The sequence below is a fragment of the Colobus angolensis genome, unplaced genomic scaffold (genome assembly GCF_000951035.1).
Source record: "Colobus angolensis palliatus isolate OR3802 unplaced genomic scaffold, Cang.pa_1.0 Scaffold352, whole genome shotgun sequence".
Lineage (NCBI taxonomy): Eukaryota > Metazoa > Chordata > Mammalia > Primates > Cercopithecidae > Colobus > Colobus angolensis.
Genome location: NW_012116844.1, coordinates 1612069 through 1628496, shown reverse-complemented (window position 1 = coordinate 1628496; position 16428 = coordinate 1612069). Strand labels below are relative to the sequence as shown.

Here is a 16428-nt window from a genome sequence, read left to right as displayed (position 1 = left end):
ATATATTTTATAAGATAAACATTTTATGTGTGTGTATGCATGTGTAGTGAGTATTTATTATTATAGTAGAAGAGTCGCAATATAATGTCTTATTGCAGTAAGCATCACAAAACAGAATTTGAAGGGCTATTAGCAATCATATAAGCCTATTATATTGAAGTTCAGAGATGTTTCATGATTTGAACAAGACCACATCAAGATAATGACAAAACTGATGCACAAACTGACACTTTGTAATTCCTTAACCAGTGACTTTACTATATAATGGCATCTCTTATGCAAACTAAAATTATCCTAGAAAGTTTATGATGATAACATAACTTTAAATTTTACACCAGTAGCACTATCTACTGTGGGATGTACCTGGTGAGATAAAACATAACATTTTTAAGAATAGGTCAATTTGCAAATCATGGTCTCCACAGTCACAGAGAGTTATTGTGGGGCAAAGTGCTTTGATTTGTTCATAAAGACTTCATGTCATTTCTAAGATTTGTAACTATAAATCAAGTATGGATCAATAATGTAGAAAAATAATTAGATATTTTGTGGAATATGAAAATGTGACTTTCATATCTTCTTGAGTTTGTAGACTTTGTAGCTGGGGAGGATGAAGTAAGTAAACTTGTAGTAGCATAAGCATTGAGATTGCATTCCTTTCCACTGGAGTTTTTATGTGATTTGAATCTTTTGCTAGATTTGAAAACTACTGCCTAGGTCATATAACAGGAAAAATACATGAAAGTTATGAAAAGCGAGTTCATATTGAAAAGGGAAAATTAGAATGGGTGACTTGGGTCAACCGGTGGACCTAATATTTTGTGAAAGAAAGTTGTTTATAGCAGACTATATGCTAAAGCTGGAAACCTATAATGACCCAGATACCACAGAATAAAGTTTTGCTCTGAAGAAATGTCTGAGCTCTTGAATAAATGTTAAGTTTTACAGTGTAACATCTGAAGCCCAAATATACCACCAGTGAAATCTAAACCAAAGTATGGACCAGCTGAGGCATCATTACCAAAATGAACCGAGACACATAAGAACGTATTTTCCATAAGTACACAGCTATATTTTGTGAACATAAGCAGATCTATAGAAACATAAATATAGGGAATATGAGCAGTCATATTTTAGCCTCTCCGATTATTACTCTAACTAGTACACATAAGAAGGAATGGTTCATTTCAAGTGAGTATGCAAAGATTCTTAGATAATAAGAAGGAAGGCAATGAGAAGAGCATTTTAGGGGAGATAAGGTTAAGCATTTAGGAAGAGAATCTATGTGCTAAAGTAATTTACAATCTAGTAACATTCATGTTTCCTCCCTTACCGTATCCCCTCATTGCTTTAATTCTTTATAAATATGATCCTGCCTGGAATTCACTGAGATATTTTTACAAATTAAATAACATATCATGCTATATGCTTATGTAAAATGTTCAATTCAATGTTTTTTAAGATGTTAACATATTTGTGTAGTTCTGACTACAGTCAACTTTAGATTTTACCGGAGTTTATACTAATCAAATTCCAGTGAAGTACAGAAATATTACTCCCATATAGGGTTATTCCTTCTTCAACATTTTTGCACTATTATGTGTATTACAACTACATATATTAAAGACATTGTTATAATTGATGTTGTGATTATTTATATAATACTGTGTGTTTTAATTAAGCTAAGAAAGAAGAGCAAGTACATATTTATAGTATTTACTATACTAACCTTCTTGTTTATATATTTTTTGCATTTGTTCCTGTGGATTTGAGTTACTATCCAGTGTTATTTTATTTTTTAAACCGTTTAAAAATTTTTATTTTTTTATTTCAGTAAGTTTTTGGGGAACAGGTGGTGTTTGGTTTCATGAATGTTCTTTAGTGGTGATTTGTGAGATTTTGGAGCATCCATCACCCAAGCAGTGTACACTGTACCCAATGCGTAGTCTTTTGTCCCTTGACACCTCCTACTCTTTCCCCAAGTCTTCAAAGTCCAACATACCATTCTTATGCCTTTGCATCCTCATAGCTTAGTTCCCACATGAGTGAGAACATATAACGTTTGATTTTCCATTCCTGAGTTACTTCACTTATAATAATAGTCTCCAATTCCATTCAGGTTGCTGTGAATGCCATTATTTTGTTCCTTTTTATGGCTGAGTAGTATTCCATGGTATATACACACCACATTTTCTTTATCCATTTGTTGATTGATGGGCATTTGGGCTGATTCCATATTTTTGCAATGGCAAATTATACTGCTATAAACATGTGTGCAAGTATCTTTTTGTACAATGATTTCCTTTCCTCTGGGTAGATACCTAGAAGTGGGATTTCTGGATCAAAGGGTAGATCTACTTTTAGTTCTTTAAGGACTTTCCACACTGTTTTCCACAGTAAAAATGTTTCCTTTTCACTGCATCCATGCCAACATCTATTATTTTTTGATTTTTTGATGATGGCCATTCTTGCAGGAATGAGGTGGTATCGCATTATGGTTTTGATTTGTGTATCCCTGATAATTAGTGATGTTGAGCATTTTTCTATATGCTTGTTGGCCATTTATATATCTTCTTTTGAGAATTGTCTATTCATGCCCTTAGCCCATGTTTTTATGGGATTTTTTTTTTCTTACTGAGTTGAGTTCTTTGTAGATTCTGGATATTAGTTCTTTGTTGAATATATAGATTGTGAAGATTTTCTACCACTCTGAGGGTTGTCTGTTAACTCTGCTGATAATTTCTTTTGCTGTGCAGAAGCTTTTTAATTTAATTAAGTCCCATCTATTTATCTTTGTTTTTGTTGCATTTGCTTTTGGGTTCTTGGTCATGAAGTCTTTGCTTAAGCCAATGTCTAGAAGGGATTTTCCAATGTTATCTTCTAGAAACGTACGGTTTCAAGTCTTAGATTTAAGTCTTTGATCCATCTCGAGTTGATTTTTGTATAAGGTGAGAGATGAGGATCCAGTTTCATTTTTCTACATGTGGCTTGACAATTATCCCAGCACCATTTGTTGAATATGGTGTTCTTTCCCCACTTCATGTTTTTGTTTGTTGTCAAAGATCTGTTGGCTGTAAGTATTTGGCTTTATTTCTGGGTTCTCTATTCTGTTCCATTGGTCTATGTGTTTATTTTTATACCAATACCATGCTGTTTTGGTGACTATGGCCTTATAGTATAGTTTGAAGTCAGGTAATATGATCCCTTCAGATTTATTCTTTTTGCTTAGTCTTGCTTTGGCTATGTGGGCTCTTTTTTGGTTCCATATGAATTTTAGGATTTTTTTTCTAGTTCTCTGAAGAATGATGTTGGTATTTTGATGGGAATTGCATTGAATTTGTAGATTGCTTTTGAGAATATGGTCATTTGTTTGTGTCGTCTAGGATTTCTTTCAGCAGTGTTTTGTAGTTTTCCTTGTAGAGGTTTTTCAAGTCCTTGATTAAGTATATTCCTACCTTTTTTGTTTGTTTGTTTGTTTGTTTGTTTTGGCAGCTATTGTGAAAGGAGTTGAGTTCTTGATTTGATTCTCAGCTTGGTCACTGTTGGTGTAGAGCAGCACTACTGATTTGTGTATGTTAAGTTTGTATCCTGAAACTTTACTGAATTCATTTATGAGTTCTAGGAGCTTTTTGGATGAGTCTTTAGTGCTTTCTAGGTATATGATCATATCATCAGCAAACAGCAACAGTTTGATTTCCTCTTTACTGATTTGGATGCCCTTTGTTTCTTTTCCTTGTCTGATTGCTCTGGCTAGGACTTCCAGTACTATGCTGAGTAGACGTAGTGAGATTGGGCATCTTTGTCTTGTTCCAGTTCTCAGGGGGAATGCTTTCAAAACCCGTTTGGTATAATGTTGGCTGTCGGTTTGTCATAGATAGTTTTTATTACCTTAAAGTATGTTCCTTTTATGCCGATTTTGCTGAGGGTTTTAATCATAAAGGGATGCTGGATTTTGTCAAATGCTTCTTCTGCATCTATTGAGATGATCATGTGATTGATTGTTGTTTCTAATTCTGTTTATGTGGTGTATCACATTTATTGACTTGCATATGTTAAACCATCCCTGCATACCTGGTATGAAACCCACTAGATCATGGTGGATTATCTTTTTGATATGCTCTTGGATTTGGTTTGCTAGTATTTTGTTGAGGATTTTTTCATCTATGTTCATCAGGGATATTGGTCTGTAGTTTTCTCTTTTTTTTGTTATGTCCTTCCCTGGTTTTGGTATTAGGGTGATACTGGCTTCATAGAATGATTTAGGGAGGATTCCCTCTTCTGTATCTTTTGGAATAATGTCAATAGGATTGGTACCAATTCTTCTTTGAATGTCGGATAGTTCAGCTGTAAATCCATTTGATGCTGAACTTTTTTTGTTGTTGGCAATTTTTAAATTACCATTTCAATCTTGCTGCTTATTATTGGTCTGTTCAGAGATTCTATACCTTCCTGGTTTAATCTAAGGGGATTGTATATTTCCATGAATTTATCCATCTCCTCTAGGTTTTCTAGTTTATATGGGTAAATGTGTTCAGAGTAGACTTGAATAACATTTTCTATTTCTGTGGTATCAGTTGTAATAACTCCTGTTTCATTTCTAATTGAGCTTGTTTGGATCTTCTCTTTTCTTTCCTTGGTTAATCTTGCTAATGGTCTATCAATTTTATTTATCTTTTCAAATAATCAGCTTTTTGTTTCATTTATCTTTTGTATTTTTTTGTTTGTTTGTTTCATTCTTGTTTAGTTCTGCTCTGATCTTTGTTATTTCTTTTCTTCTGCTGGGTTTGGGTCTGGATTGTTCTTGTTTCTCCAATTCCATGAGGTGTGACCTTAGATTGTCTATTTGTGCTCTTTCAGACTTTTTGATTTAGGCATTTAATGCTGTGAACTTTCCTCTTAGCAATGTTTTTGCTGTATCCCAGAGGTTTTGATTGGTTGTGCCACTATTATTGTTCAGTTCAAATAATTTTTAAATTTCCATCTTGATATCACTCTTGACCCAGTGATCATTGATATCACTCTTGACCCAGTGATCATTCAGGAGCAGGTTATTTAATTTCCATGTATTTGCATAATTTTTAGCGTTCCTTTTGGATTTGATTTCCAATTTTATTCCACTGTGGTCTGAGAGAGTACTTGACATAATTTCGATTTTCTTATCGAAATTATAAGACCATATGACAGGCCATATGGTCTGTCATATGGTCTGTCTTGGAGAAATGTTCCATGTGCTGATGAATAGAATGTGTATTCTGCAGTTGTTGAGTAGAATGTTCTGTAGATATCTGTTAAGTCCATTTGTTGTAGGGTAGAGTTCAAGTTCATTGTTTCTTTGTTGACTTTCTGTCTTGATGACTTGTCTAGTGCTGTCAGTGGAGTATTAAAGCCCCCCACTATTATTGTGTCATCTCATTTCTTAGCTCTAGTAGTAATTATTTTATAAACTTGACACATCCAGTATTAGGTGCATATATATTTAGAATTGTGACATTTTACTGTTGGATTAGCCCTTTTATCATTCTATAATGCCCCTCTTTGTCATTTTTAACTGCTGTTGGTTTAAAGTTTGTTTTGTTCAATATAAGAATAGCTACTCCTGTTTGCTTTTGATGTCCATTTGCACAGACATCTTTTTCCACACTTTTACCTTAAGTTTATGTGAGTCCTTTTGTGTTGAGTCTCCTGAAGACAGAAGAAACTTGGTTGGTGAATTCTTATCTATTCTGCAATTCTATATCTTTTAAGTGGAGCATTTAGGTCATTTACATTCAATGTTAGTATTGAGATGTGAGGTACTATTCCATTCATCATACCGTTTGTAGCCTGCATACTTCCCCCGCACCCCTCCACCCCCCGCCACCCCACTGTGTTAATGTTATATGGATCCTGTGAGATTTATGTTTTAAGGAGGTTCTATTTTGGTGTATTTTGAGTGTTTGAAGATTTAGAGCTCCTTTTAGCAGTTCTTATAGTACTGGCTAGGTAGTCGCAAATTATCTCAGCATTTGCTTATCTGGAAAAGACTGTATCTTTCCTTCATTTATGAAGCTCAATTTCACTGAATACAAAATTTTTGACTGATTATTGTTTCATTTAAGGAGGCTAAAAATAGGACCCCAATTCCTTCTAACATGTAGGGTTTCTGCTAAGAAGCCTGCTGTTAATATGACAGGTTTTCCTTTATAGGTTACCTGATGCTTTTGCCTCACAGCTCTTAAGATTCTTTTCTTTATCTTGACTTTAGATAACCTGATGACTATATGCCTACATGATGATCTTTTTGCAATGAATTTCCCAGGTGTTCTTTGATCTTCTTGTGTTTAGATGTCTAGATCTCTAGTAAGGTTGGAGAAGTTTTTCTTGATTATTCTCTCAAATGTGTTTTCCAAACTTTTAGATTTTTCTTCTTCTCAGGAACTCCAATTATTCTCAGGTTTGAACATTTAACATAGTCCCAAACTTCTTGGAGTCTTTGTTCATTTTTCAAAATTCTTGTTTCTTTGCGTGTGATGGATTGAGTTAATTCAAAAGCCTCGTCATCGAGCTCTGAAGTTCTTTCTTCTGCTTGTTCAATTCTATTGTGGAGACTTCCCAGTGCACTTAGCATTTCTCTAAGTGCGTCCTTGAGCCAGGAAGAGAGGCATCACCAGAAATCAACCTTGGCAGCCCTTTGATTTTGAAGTTTTAGTGTTCAGAACTGTGAGAAAATCAATTTCTGATGTTTAAGGCACCCAGTGCAGTATTTTGTTCTGGCAATCTGGGCAGTGAATACACACATTGTCACCATACCCCCTTTTATGCTTTAATTATGGTTTCCTTGAATTCTGTGAACCTATTTATAATAACTGCTTTGTAGTCTTTGCCAAGTCTAACATCTTGGACTCCCACAGAATTTTTTGTTGCCTACTTTTCTTCCCCCTGTGTATGGGTTATGCTTTACTGTTTCTTTGAATGGCTCATAATTTTAAACTAAAAACTAGGCATTTTATTTTTATTTATTTATAATGTATTTATGTTAAAATTTCAACTTTCTTTGATTCAGGGGTTACATGTGCAGGTTTGTTACCTGGGCATATTGCATGTCACTGAGGCTTGGAGTATGAATGATCCTATCACCAAGGTAGTGAGCACAGTACCCCATAGGTAGTTTTTTACCTCCCGCCCCCTGACTACCTCTCTACCAGTAGTCCCTGGTGTCTATTTTTACCATATTTATATCCATATCTACCCAATGCTTAGCTTCCACTTATAAGTGAGGACACCCTGTATTTGGTTTACTGTTCCCAGGGTTAATTTGCATAGGTTAATGGCCTCTGGCTGCATCCATGTTGCCGCAACAGACATGATTTCACTCTTTTTTATGGCTGTATAGTATTCCATGACATATATATGTACCAGATTTTCTTTATCCAATCCCCCACTGATGGGCACTTAGGTTGATTCCATGTCTTTGTGATTGTGAATAGTGTTGCAATGAACATATAAGTGCATATGTCTTTTTAGCAGAATCATTTATCTTCTTTTGGATACATATCCAGTAATGGGATTGCTGGATAGGATGGCAGTTCTGTTTTAAGTTCTTTGGGAAATCACACTACTTTCCACAGTGGCTGAACTAATGTACATTCCCACCTACAGCCTTTCCAGCATCTGTTTTTTATTTTTATTTTTAAATAATAGCCATTCTGACTGGTGTTAGATGGTATCTCACTGTGGTTTTGATTCACATTTCTCTGATGATTAGTGATGTGGAGCATTTTTTCATGTTTGTTGGCAGCTTGTATATCTTCTTTTGAGAAGTGTCTGTTCATGTCTTTTGCTCACTCTTTAATGGGGCTGTTATTTGCTTGCTGAACTGTTTATGTTCCTTACAGATTCTGGATATAGACCTTTGTCTTATCCATAGTTTGTGAATATTTTCTCCCATTATGTTGGTTGTCTGTTTACTCTGTTAGTAGTTTCTTTTGCTCTGCAGAAGCTCTTTCGTTTAAGTAGCTCCCACTTGTCAATTTTTGGTTTTGTGGAAATTGCTTTTGAGGACTTAGTCATAAATTATTTTCCAAGGCTAATGTCCAGAATGGTGTTTCCTAATTTTTCTTTTAGGATTCTTATAGTTTGAAGTCTTACATTTAAATTTGTAATCTATCCTGAGTTAATTTTTGTATATGGTGAAAGGTAGGGGTCCAGTTTCATCTACATATGGCTAGCCAGCTATCTCAGCACCATTTATTGCATAGGGAATCCTTTCTCCATTGCTTATTTTTGTTGACTTTGTCAAATATCAGATAGCTGTAGGTGTGTGGCTTTCTTTCTGGGTTCTGTATTCTGTTCCACTGGTCTACACGTCCGTTTTTGTATCAGTATCACAGTGTTTTGGTTAATGTAGCCTTATAGTATAGTTTGAAGTCAGGTAATGTGATATTACAAGCTTTGTTCTTTTTGCTTATGATTGCTTTGGGTATTCAGGCTCTTTTTTTTTTTTTGGTTCCTATGAATTTTAGAATAAAAACTGCATATTTTGGATATTTTGGATGATATTATAGACAAATCTAGATAATGATTTATTCATAATATTTCAAAACTTGCTGTTTGCTTTTTAGTGATTCTTTTTGACTATTTTACATTATTTTTCTCCACTACAAGAAGATTCTAATATTGTTCCTCCAGGAGCACTGCTTTTGCTATGCACACTGCCACTTTTGAATGATAGTGGTTTCAGGGGGACTCTCTTTAATGGCCTCTTTCCCTTATTTCTCTGTTAAGCTCCCTGCCTCTTTCAGTATCTCACCAAAGATCAAGGAAAAATATGCCTAACACTGTTATTCCAGAAGTAAATTTAGTTCCACTAAATTGTGGAACACAACTAAATAACTTTACTATAGCTGAGATATTGTAAATTTACCTGATATTTTTATCAAATAGAGAGAATGGGTAGCCAATAAAATGACTATCTGTTATATTCCTCTTCTTATCATATTCACAAGTTAGTCTGTATGCTTTTACAAATTTAAGGCAACTTTCCTCTCTAAGCCAGAAATATAAAATGGTAAGTACAGCATCTGTTTTCATTTTCTTCAACTTTCATTTTAAGTTCGGGGTACAAGCGCAAGTTTGTTATATAGGTAAACGTGTGTCATGGGGGTTTGTTGTATAGATTATTTCATCACCCAAGTATTAATCCTAGTACCTATTAGTTATTTTTCCTGATCCTGTCCCTCTTTCATCCTCCACTCTCCAAAAGGCCCCAGTGTGTGTTGTTACCCTCTATGTGTCCATATGTTCTCATCATTTAGCTCCCATTTATAGGTGAGGACATGCAATATTTGGTTTACTATTCCTGTGTTAGTTTGCTAAGGATAATGGCCTCCAGCTCCATCAATGTCCCTGCAAAGGACATGATCTTGTTTCTTTTTTATGTCTGCATAGTATTCCATGGTGTATATGTACCAACTTTTCTTTATCTAGTCTATTACTGATGGGCATTTGGGTTGATTTCATGTCTTTGCTATTGTGAATAGTGCTGCATTACTAAGGGTAAAAGTTCAATTCAACCAGAAGATCTAACTATCTTAAATATAAACATCTAATACATGAGCACCCAGATTCATAAAGCAAGTTCTTAGAGACCTTCAAAGAGACTTAGGCTCCAACACAATAATAGTGGGAGACTTCAACACCCCACTGAGAATATTAGACAGATAATTGAGACAGAAAATTGTATCAGAGGTATTCAGGACCTGAAATTAGCATTGAATTACAGTATAGCATTTGAAATAATAACATCAAGCATATATTTGGGTCACAACAGCCTTGCATTTTCATGGATTCTTTACCAATAAATAAGTTCTAAAACTAATTATATCTAACTAATGTTCCATTGATAGCAAATACTAGAGTTCCACAAATTACAGGAGGAAATTTATGAAGATATTTTCTCATGTAATGATAACTTACAGCTACAGTCATCATCAAATAATCAATTTAATTTAACTTCAGAGCTAAATAAGCCATTAACAGGAGGCTTGAAAAATTCTTGTTCTTACCTGCATGCCTCTTTGACTGTATGTTGATTAGATGTTTTATTATATCTTTTTCATTAACACCTTTCAAGTGTTTTAGGCCAGTCTCTATAAAAACAAAACAGATTTTCAAAATGCTTTGAAAGGTAAATTGTAACATATGTCTGTGTCTGTGTGTATGTGATGGTATATTTGTACATATAAATAGTAATAACTTAATTAGCATCAGTCATTAAAGAAGCTGAATTAGTAAAAAAAAAAAAAAAAAAGCTCTGGAAAAAATTCTGCTCTAAAGCAGAATTACAAAGCTTTAGAATTGGAAGCATTCTTAGCAATCATATAAGCCTAGAGAAGTTTAGTGATTTCAACAAAATCAGATATGTAGTTAATTATAAAACTTATACAGAAATAGATGTTCGTTATTCCTTAATCAGTGCTTTCTTCCATACAATGCTGCCTCTTCTGCAAATTGAAATCATCCTATAGAGTTTATGATAAGAATATAATTTTTAAGCGTCTTCATACTTCATACAAGCATATCCATACACCAGGTATGGATATACCTGGTGAGGTGGAATATAATTTTATTCACAAGTCCACTTGTGAACTATGGTCTTTATAGTTACAGAAAGTCAACCATCAGGGAGAAATTCTCTGATTCTTCTAAGAATATTTTAGACCCTTTTTATGTCATGTAACTAAAAGTTACGTGACAGCAGTGATTATTGTGGACTGGTAGAAAGTGCCCTCTCAGGTCCATTTAGAATGTAGACTTTGTAGATGGGGAGGAAGAAATGGGTGATTCTGCATTCGTAACAGCATTGAGATTGGATTCCTTTCCCTTTGAGTTTTGATATGATTTGAACTTTTTGTTTGCTTTTGAAACAACTACTAGGGTCAATGACAGAAAAATAAAATCAAAATTAATAAGGGGAATTCATATTAAAAATCAAATAATCTGGATTTATGAAGCTGGGTCATCTACTGGGCCTCAAGTTTTGTGGGTGAACTTGGGTCTTAGCAGAGCATGTGACTGTAGGGTGAAAACTGCAATGACTCAGACATCATAGAGTAGAAGTTTTGCTCTGGAGAAGTGGTTGAGTCCATGAATAAATTTTAAAGCTGCACAATGACCTTTGCATCCCATATGTACCACCATTACAGTCTGTATAGAAATAGGAACAATTTAGGGTATCATCTCCAAAACGAAAAGATGCATCAGATTGACAGAACAAGTCATTAATTTAATTAAAATATTTTGTGAAAATGATGACCTATAGCAATAACAACAACAATAAAAAACCTGGGGAACATTAGCAGACATATTTTAACCTTTTTAGTTATTTCCCTGACTTGTTTAAGCAAGGAGTATTGATTCATTTGAGTTGATAAGCAAAAGTTTCTTAGATCAGTAATGAGTATTTGAGGACAGATAGGTTTAAGCACTAATACAAAATTATGTGCTAGAGAAATATAATTTAGTAAGAGTCACAATTTTCCTTCTTCATAACATCCTCCCAGTACTTTACATCTCTTTTTAAAAGTGTTACACATGGATTTTATTGAGCTTTCTTTTTAAAAAAGTGTAATATATCATACAATTTGCCCTTGTAAAGCATCTAATTCAAATATTTTAATATATTCACAGAGTTGTTAAACCATCACCATAGTCATTTTTAGAATCTACTTCAGATTTATTCTAATTAATTTCCAGTAAACTATACAAGCATTTCTGCCAAATTTTCTATTCCCTCTTCCTGACATTTATACTGTAGTTATACCTATAAATATTAAAACCATTGTTATAATTATTTCTCTATATAACTTTATGCATTTTAAAGAACTGAGAAAAGAAAGAAGAACAAGGAAATATTTATGTTTATTACATGAACATTCTTGTTTATAGTTTCTGGTTCTTTTTATTATTTCCCGTGAATTTGAGTTACCATCTATTGTCATTTTCTTCCTCCAGTATACTATTGTTCCCAGCCATTTCCTTTGTACTGCTATTGTCAAACATATTGCATGTCTATTACATGTCTTTTATGTGATAGGCCCCAAAATACAGTTTCATATCAATTTTATATATCTATGTATGGTACCACACAATTACATTTTAAATCAATTAAGAGAAGAAAAAACAAAATATGCATTTATAGAATATTATGTAATAGAATTATTTCACTAATGCTTTTGTTGAAAAAATTACGATGTGAGGACACTTCTTGTCAGCCTGAGGAACTTTCTTAAGTATTTTTTCTATAGCATGGCCTGATACCAACTAACCCTGCAAATTTTTATTTATTTGATATTCTTTTTATTTGAGTTTCATTTTTAAAAATAATTTTGCAAAACATAAGATTATTGGTTAATATTTTTTTCTTGCAGCCCTTTGAAAATGCCATCCTACTGCCTTCTGGACTCCATCATTTTTTTTTCCCCAAGATGGAGTCTCTCTCTGTCACCCAGACTGGAGTGCAGTGGCATGATCTTGGCTCACTGCAACCTCCACCTCCTGGGTTCAAGTGATTCTCCTGCCTCAGCCTCACGAGTAGCTTGGATTACAGGCCCGTACCACCATGCCCAGCTAATTTTTGTATTTTAGTAGAAACTGGGTTTCATCAGGTTGGCCAGGCTGGTCTCAAAGCTGCTGACCTCAAGTGATCCACCCGCCTCAGCCTCCCAAAGTGCTGGGATTACAAGCGTGAGCCACCGCACCTGGCCTTGGCCTCCATAGTTTCTGATGCTATGTCACCTATTAATCTTACTAAACTTTTGTATAGTTACAGTTATGTAACTATACAAAATGATGTTTGGACCACATATAAGATGGTGGTTCCAAAAGATTGTAATGGAGCTGGAAATTTCTATCATGTAGTGATGTAACCATTGTAACATCTTAATGCAATGAATTACTCATATGCCTGTGATGATGCTGGTGTAAACAAATCTACTCTGCTGCCAGATATATAAAAGTATAGCACATAGAATTATGTACAGTACATAACACTTGATGATAACAATAAAAAGCTATGTTATTGGTTTATATATTTACTAGACTTGTTTATTTTTATTTGAGTATGTATACTGCTACTTACAAAAAATGTTAACTGTGAAACAGCCTCAGACAGGTCCCTCAGGATGTATTCCAGAAGAAGGCATCGTTATCATAGGAGATGAAAGCTTCATGTGTGTTATTTCCCCTGAAGACTTTCCACTGGGGCAAGATTTGGAGGTGGAAGAGAGTGATGATATTGATGATCCTGATTCTGTGTAGGTCTAGGCTAATATGTGTATTTGTGTTTCAGTTTTCAACAAAAATGTTTTAAAAGTAAAAAAAAAAAAAATTAAACAGAAAGCATCTTATTGAATAGGCATATAGAAAAAGAAAATATTTTTGTACAACTGTACAATGTGTTTGTGTTTTAAGTTAAATGTTATTATAAGAGTCCAAAAATTAAAAAAATTAAAAAGTTTATAAAGTTAAGAAGTTACAGTAAGCTAAGGTTATTTTTAAGGAAAGATTTTTAAAAATAAATTTCATGTAGCCTAAGTGTACACACAGTGTTTATAAAGCCTACTGTAGTGTACAATAATGTCCTAGACCTTTGCATTCACTCACTGCTCACTCACTGACACACCCAGAGCAACATTCAGTCTTGCAAGCTCTATTCATGGTAAGTGCCCTATACAGGTATACCACTTTTTATCCTTTATATGGCATTTTTACTGTATCTTTTCTATGTTTAGATACAGAATTGCTTACTCTTGTGTTACCATTGCCTGCAGAATTCAGTCCAGTAACATGCTTTACAAGTTCGTAGCCTAGAAGCAATAGCCTACACAACATAGCCTAGGTGTGTAGAAAGCTATACCACCTAGGTTTGTGTAAGTATGTAACTTTATGATGTCTGCACGATGATGAAGTTGCCTAACTATGTATTTCTCAGGACACATTTCCATCATTAGACAACGCATGACTATGGTTGTTCTCTTGACACTTTAAGGTTTTCACTTTGTCTCTCAACGTTTTTACTATGTTGGATCTGGTTGTGAATTTTATTGTGTTTATATAACTGGATTTAATTGAGCTTGGATAGGTGGACTAGTATTTTACATCAAATACTTTTCAAAATTTTCAGCCATAATTTCTTTAAATTATTTTGTTCTTTCTCTCCTAGTAATCCTATTACTTTAAATTTACAGATTATTTCTTCTGTTAAAACTACTCTTGAGCCCCTCTAGTGAATTTTTCTTCAGTTTTTGTACTACCAACTCTAGAATTTCCTTTTCACATGCACTAAAACATCATATTGAATCCCATAAATATGCTCAATTATAAATCAAAATACTTTCAGTCTTTTTGTTAATATTCTCTATTTGGTGAGACATTCTCATCATATCTTCCTTTCATGCTTAAGCATAGATTTTATGAATTCTTTTAAATATTTATAAGAATTGTTTTGTAGTCTTTCCCTGCTATGCCAAACATTTGGCAACCTCATAAAAGTTTCTGTTGCATTTTTCCTTTGTATGGGACACATCTTCTTGTTTTTTTTTTTTTTCTTTTTTGCTTGCCTATCATATTTTGCTAAAATTTGGCTTTTTAGATAGCAAAACTACACATGAATTTCTTGTTTACCTTTTGGAATCTTGTTGTGTACATGTTTCCTTATTTAGCTATGTGGGTGGACTATTTTCTATTTTACTGAAGTCTTCTCCTGCAACATGAAGCTTCTAATGTTATTCCTTTGTGGGCACAGATGTGTATACACATGTATTAGGGTTCTCTAGAGGGAAAGAACTAATAGGATATATATATATATAGTATGTATATATATTTTTTATATATATCCTTATATATATAAGAACTAATAGGATATATATATTTATTAAGTATTGACTCACATGATCACAAGGTCCTACAATAGGTCAGCTCCTGCAAGCTGAGGAGCAAGGAGAGCCAGTCAAGTCCCAAAACTGAAGAACCTGGAGTCCAATGTTTGAGGTCAGGAAGCATCCAGCACAGGAGAAAGATGTAGGCTGGGAGGCTAGGCCAGTCTAGTCTTTTTACATTTTTCTGCCTGCTTTATATTCTAGCCACACTGGCAGCTGATTAGATGGTGCCCACTCAGATTAAGGGTGGGTCTGCCTTTCCAGTCCACTGACTCAAATGTTAATCCCCTTTGGCAACACCCTCACAGACACACCCATAATTAATACTTTGCATCCTTCAATCCAATCAATTTGACACTCAGTATTAACCATCATAAGTCCACCCCTCATCAATTTGAACCCATACACATCTCCTGAGATCATACACAATCTTTAAATAAAGGCAACAATAAAGTCATAATTATGCCTAACATAATACAACTATCCTTCATACAACCAGAAACACACAAATCCCCAACCCAAATACTATTACCTAAAGTTAACAATACTTAAATGCTGATATGAAGTCAATAAATCTTATGTCACATGATAAAGGAAAAAGGAAATAAAATGAAGATATGTTCTTAGTACAAGTGTATACATGAACAAGTTTGTTTTTAACAAAAGAAGGAGGAAATATTCATGTCAATTACAGTCCTCATTTCTGCAGCTGGTCATGTTGTTGTAGCTGGCATTGGTGACTCCCTTCTTCTACTTATGTATTCTGTATTCCCTTTGCCTTCAGCAAGCACCTCAGCAGGCTATGGAATTTTTTCCTGGTGGAGTGACCCAAACCTTCATTCCTAAAGGGTCTGTGCCATTTGTAGTCCTGCCTGGATTGGGCTGTTGTAATTCCCCATTGACCTTAATCACAGGGCATGGTAATACTAAGAGATGCACTGATGAATCTCCTGTATTCCATGCATACTCTTCCTGATCTCCATTGTGGAGTTGTAGACTGAATTCATCTTGATAGTCCAGGTCAATCGCCCAAGCCAACACTGTAGCCCCCTTCTTAGCCTGTTGACCTAAAGGTAGGAGAAGCCCAAAGTGTCCATGTGGCACTCTTAACTTCAGGTTAATTGAATTGTTGTTATGTCTCCTGGTGGCAGCATTCCTCTCTCTGGAACTAAGACCTCTAGGTGAGCAGAAAGTAATATCACAGAAACAAGAAGCAAAAGTTTTGCTAGTGGATCACTAGGGGTGATGGTGAGTGGTGCCACTTCCCACTTCCACCCCGTGATTCCTGGACCCGTGAATCCTGGCTATGGGAGAAACAGTACCATATATTGGATGCTGATTCAGAGAATACATGGCCTTCTGGAGAACTTTGTCACAGCCCTGCAAAATATCATCACCTAGTTGGCATTGTAATGGTGACTTCAAAGGGCCATTCCAGCTGCTTCAGAATAATGGGGAACATGGTAAGACCAGTGAATTCCATGAGCATGAGTCCACTGCCGCACTTTTTTTT

At 34.6% G+C, this 16428-nt stretch overlaps 1 protein-coding gene across 1 annotated transcript in view; it reads right to left on the bottom strand.

Annotated features, from left to right (window-relative positions):
• The window catches only part of LOC105519575 (uncharacterized protein C10orf68-like), a 213228-nt gene that overhangs the window by 28700 nt on the left and 168100 nt on the right, over positions 1-16428 (bottom strand). The window contains exon 12 of the mRNA XM_011952950.1: positions 10044-10127. Coding sequence (XP_011808340.1) covers positions 10044-10127 — 84 coding nt within the window. The remainder of the gene's footprint in view (positions 1-10043; positions 10128-16428) is intronic.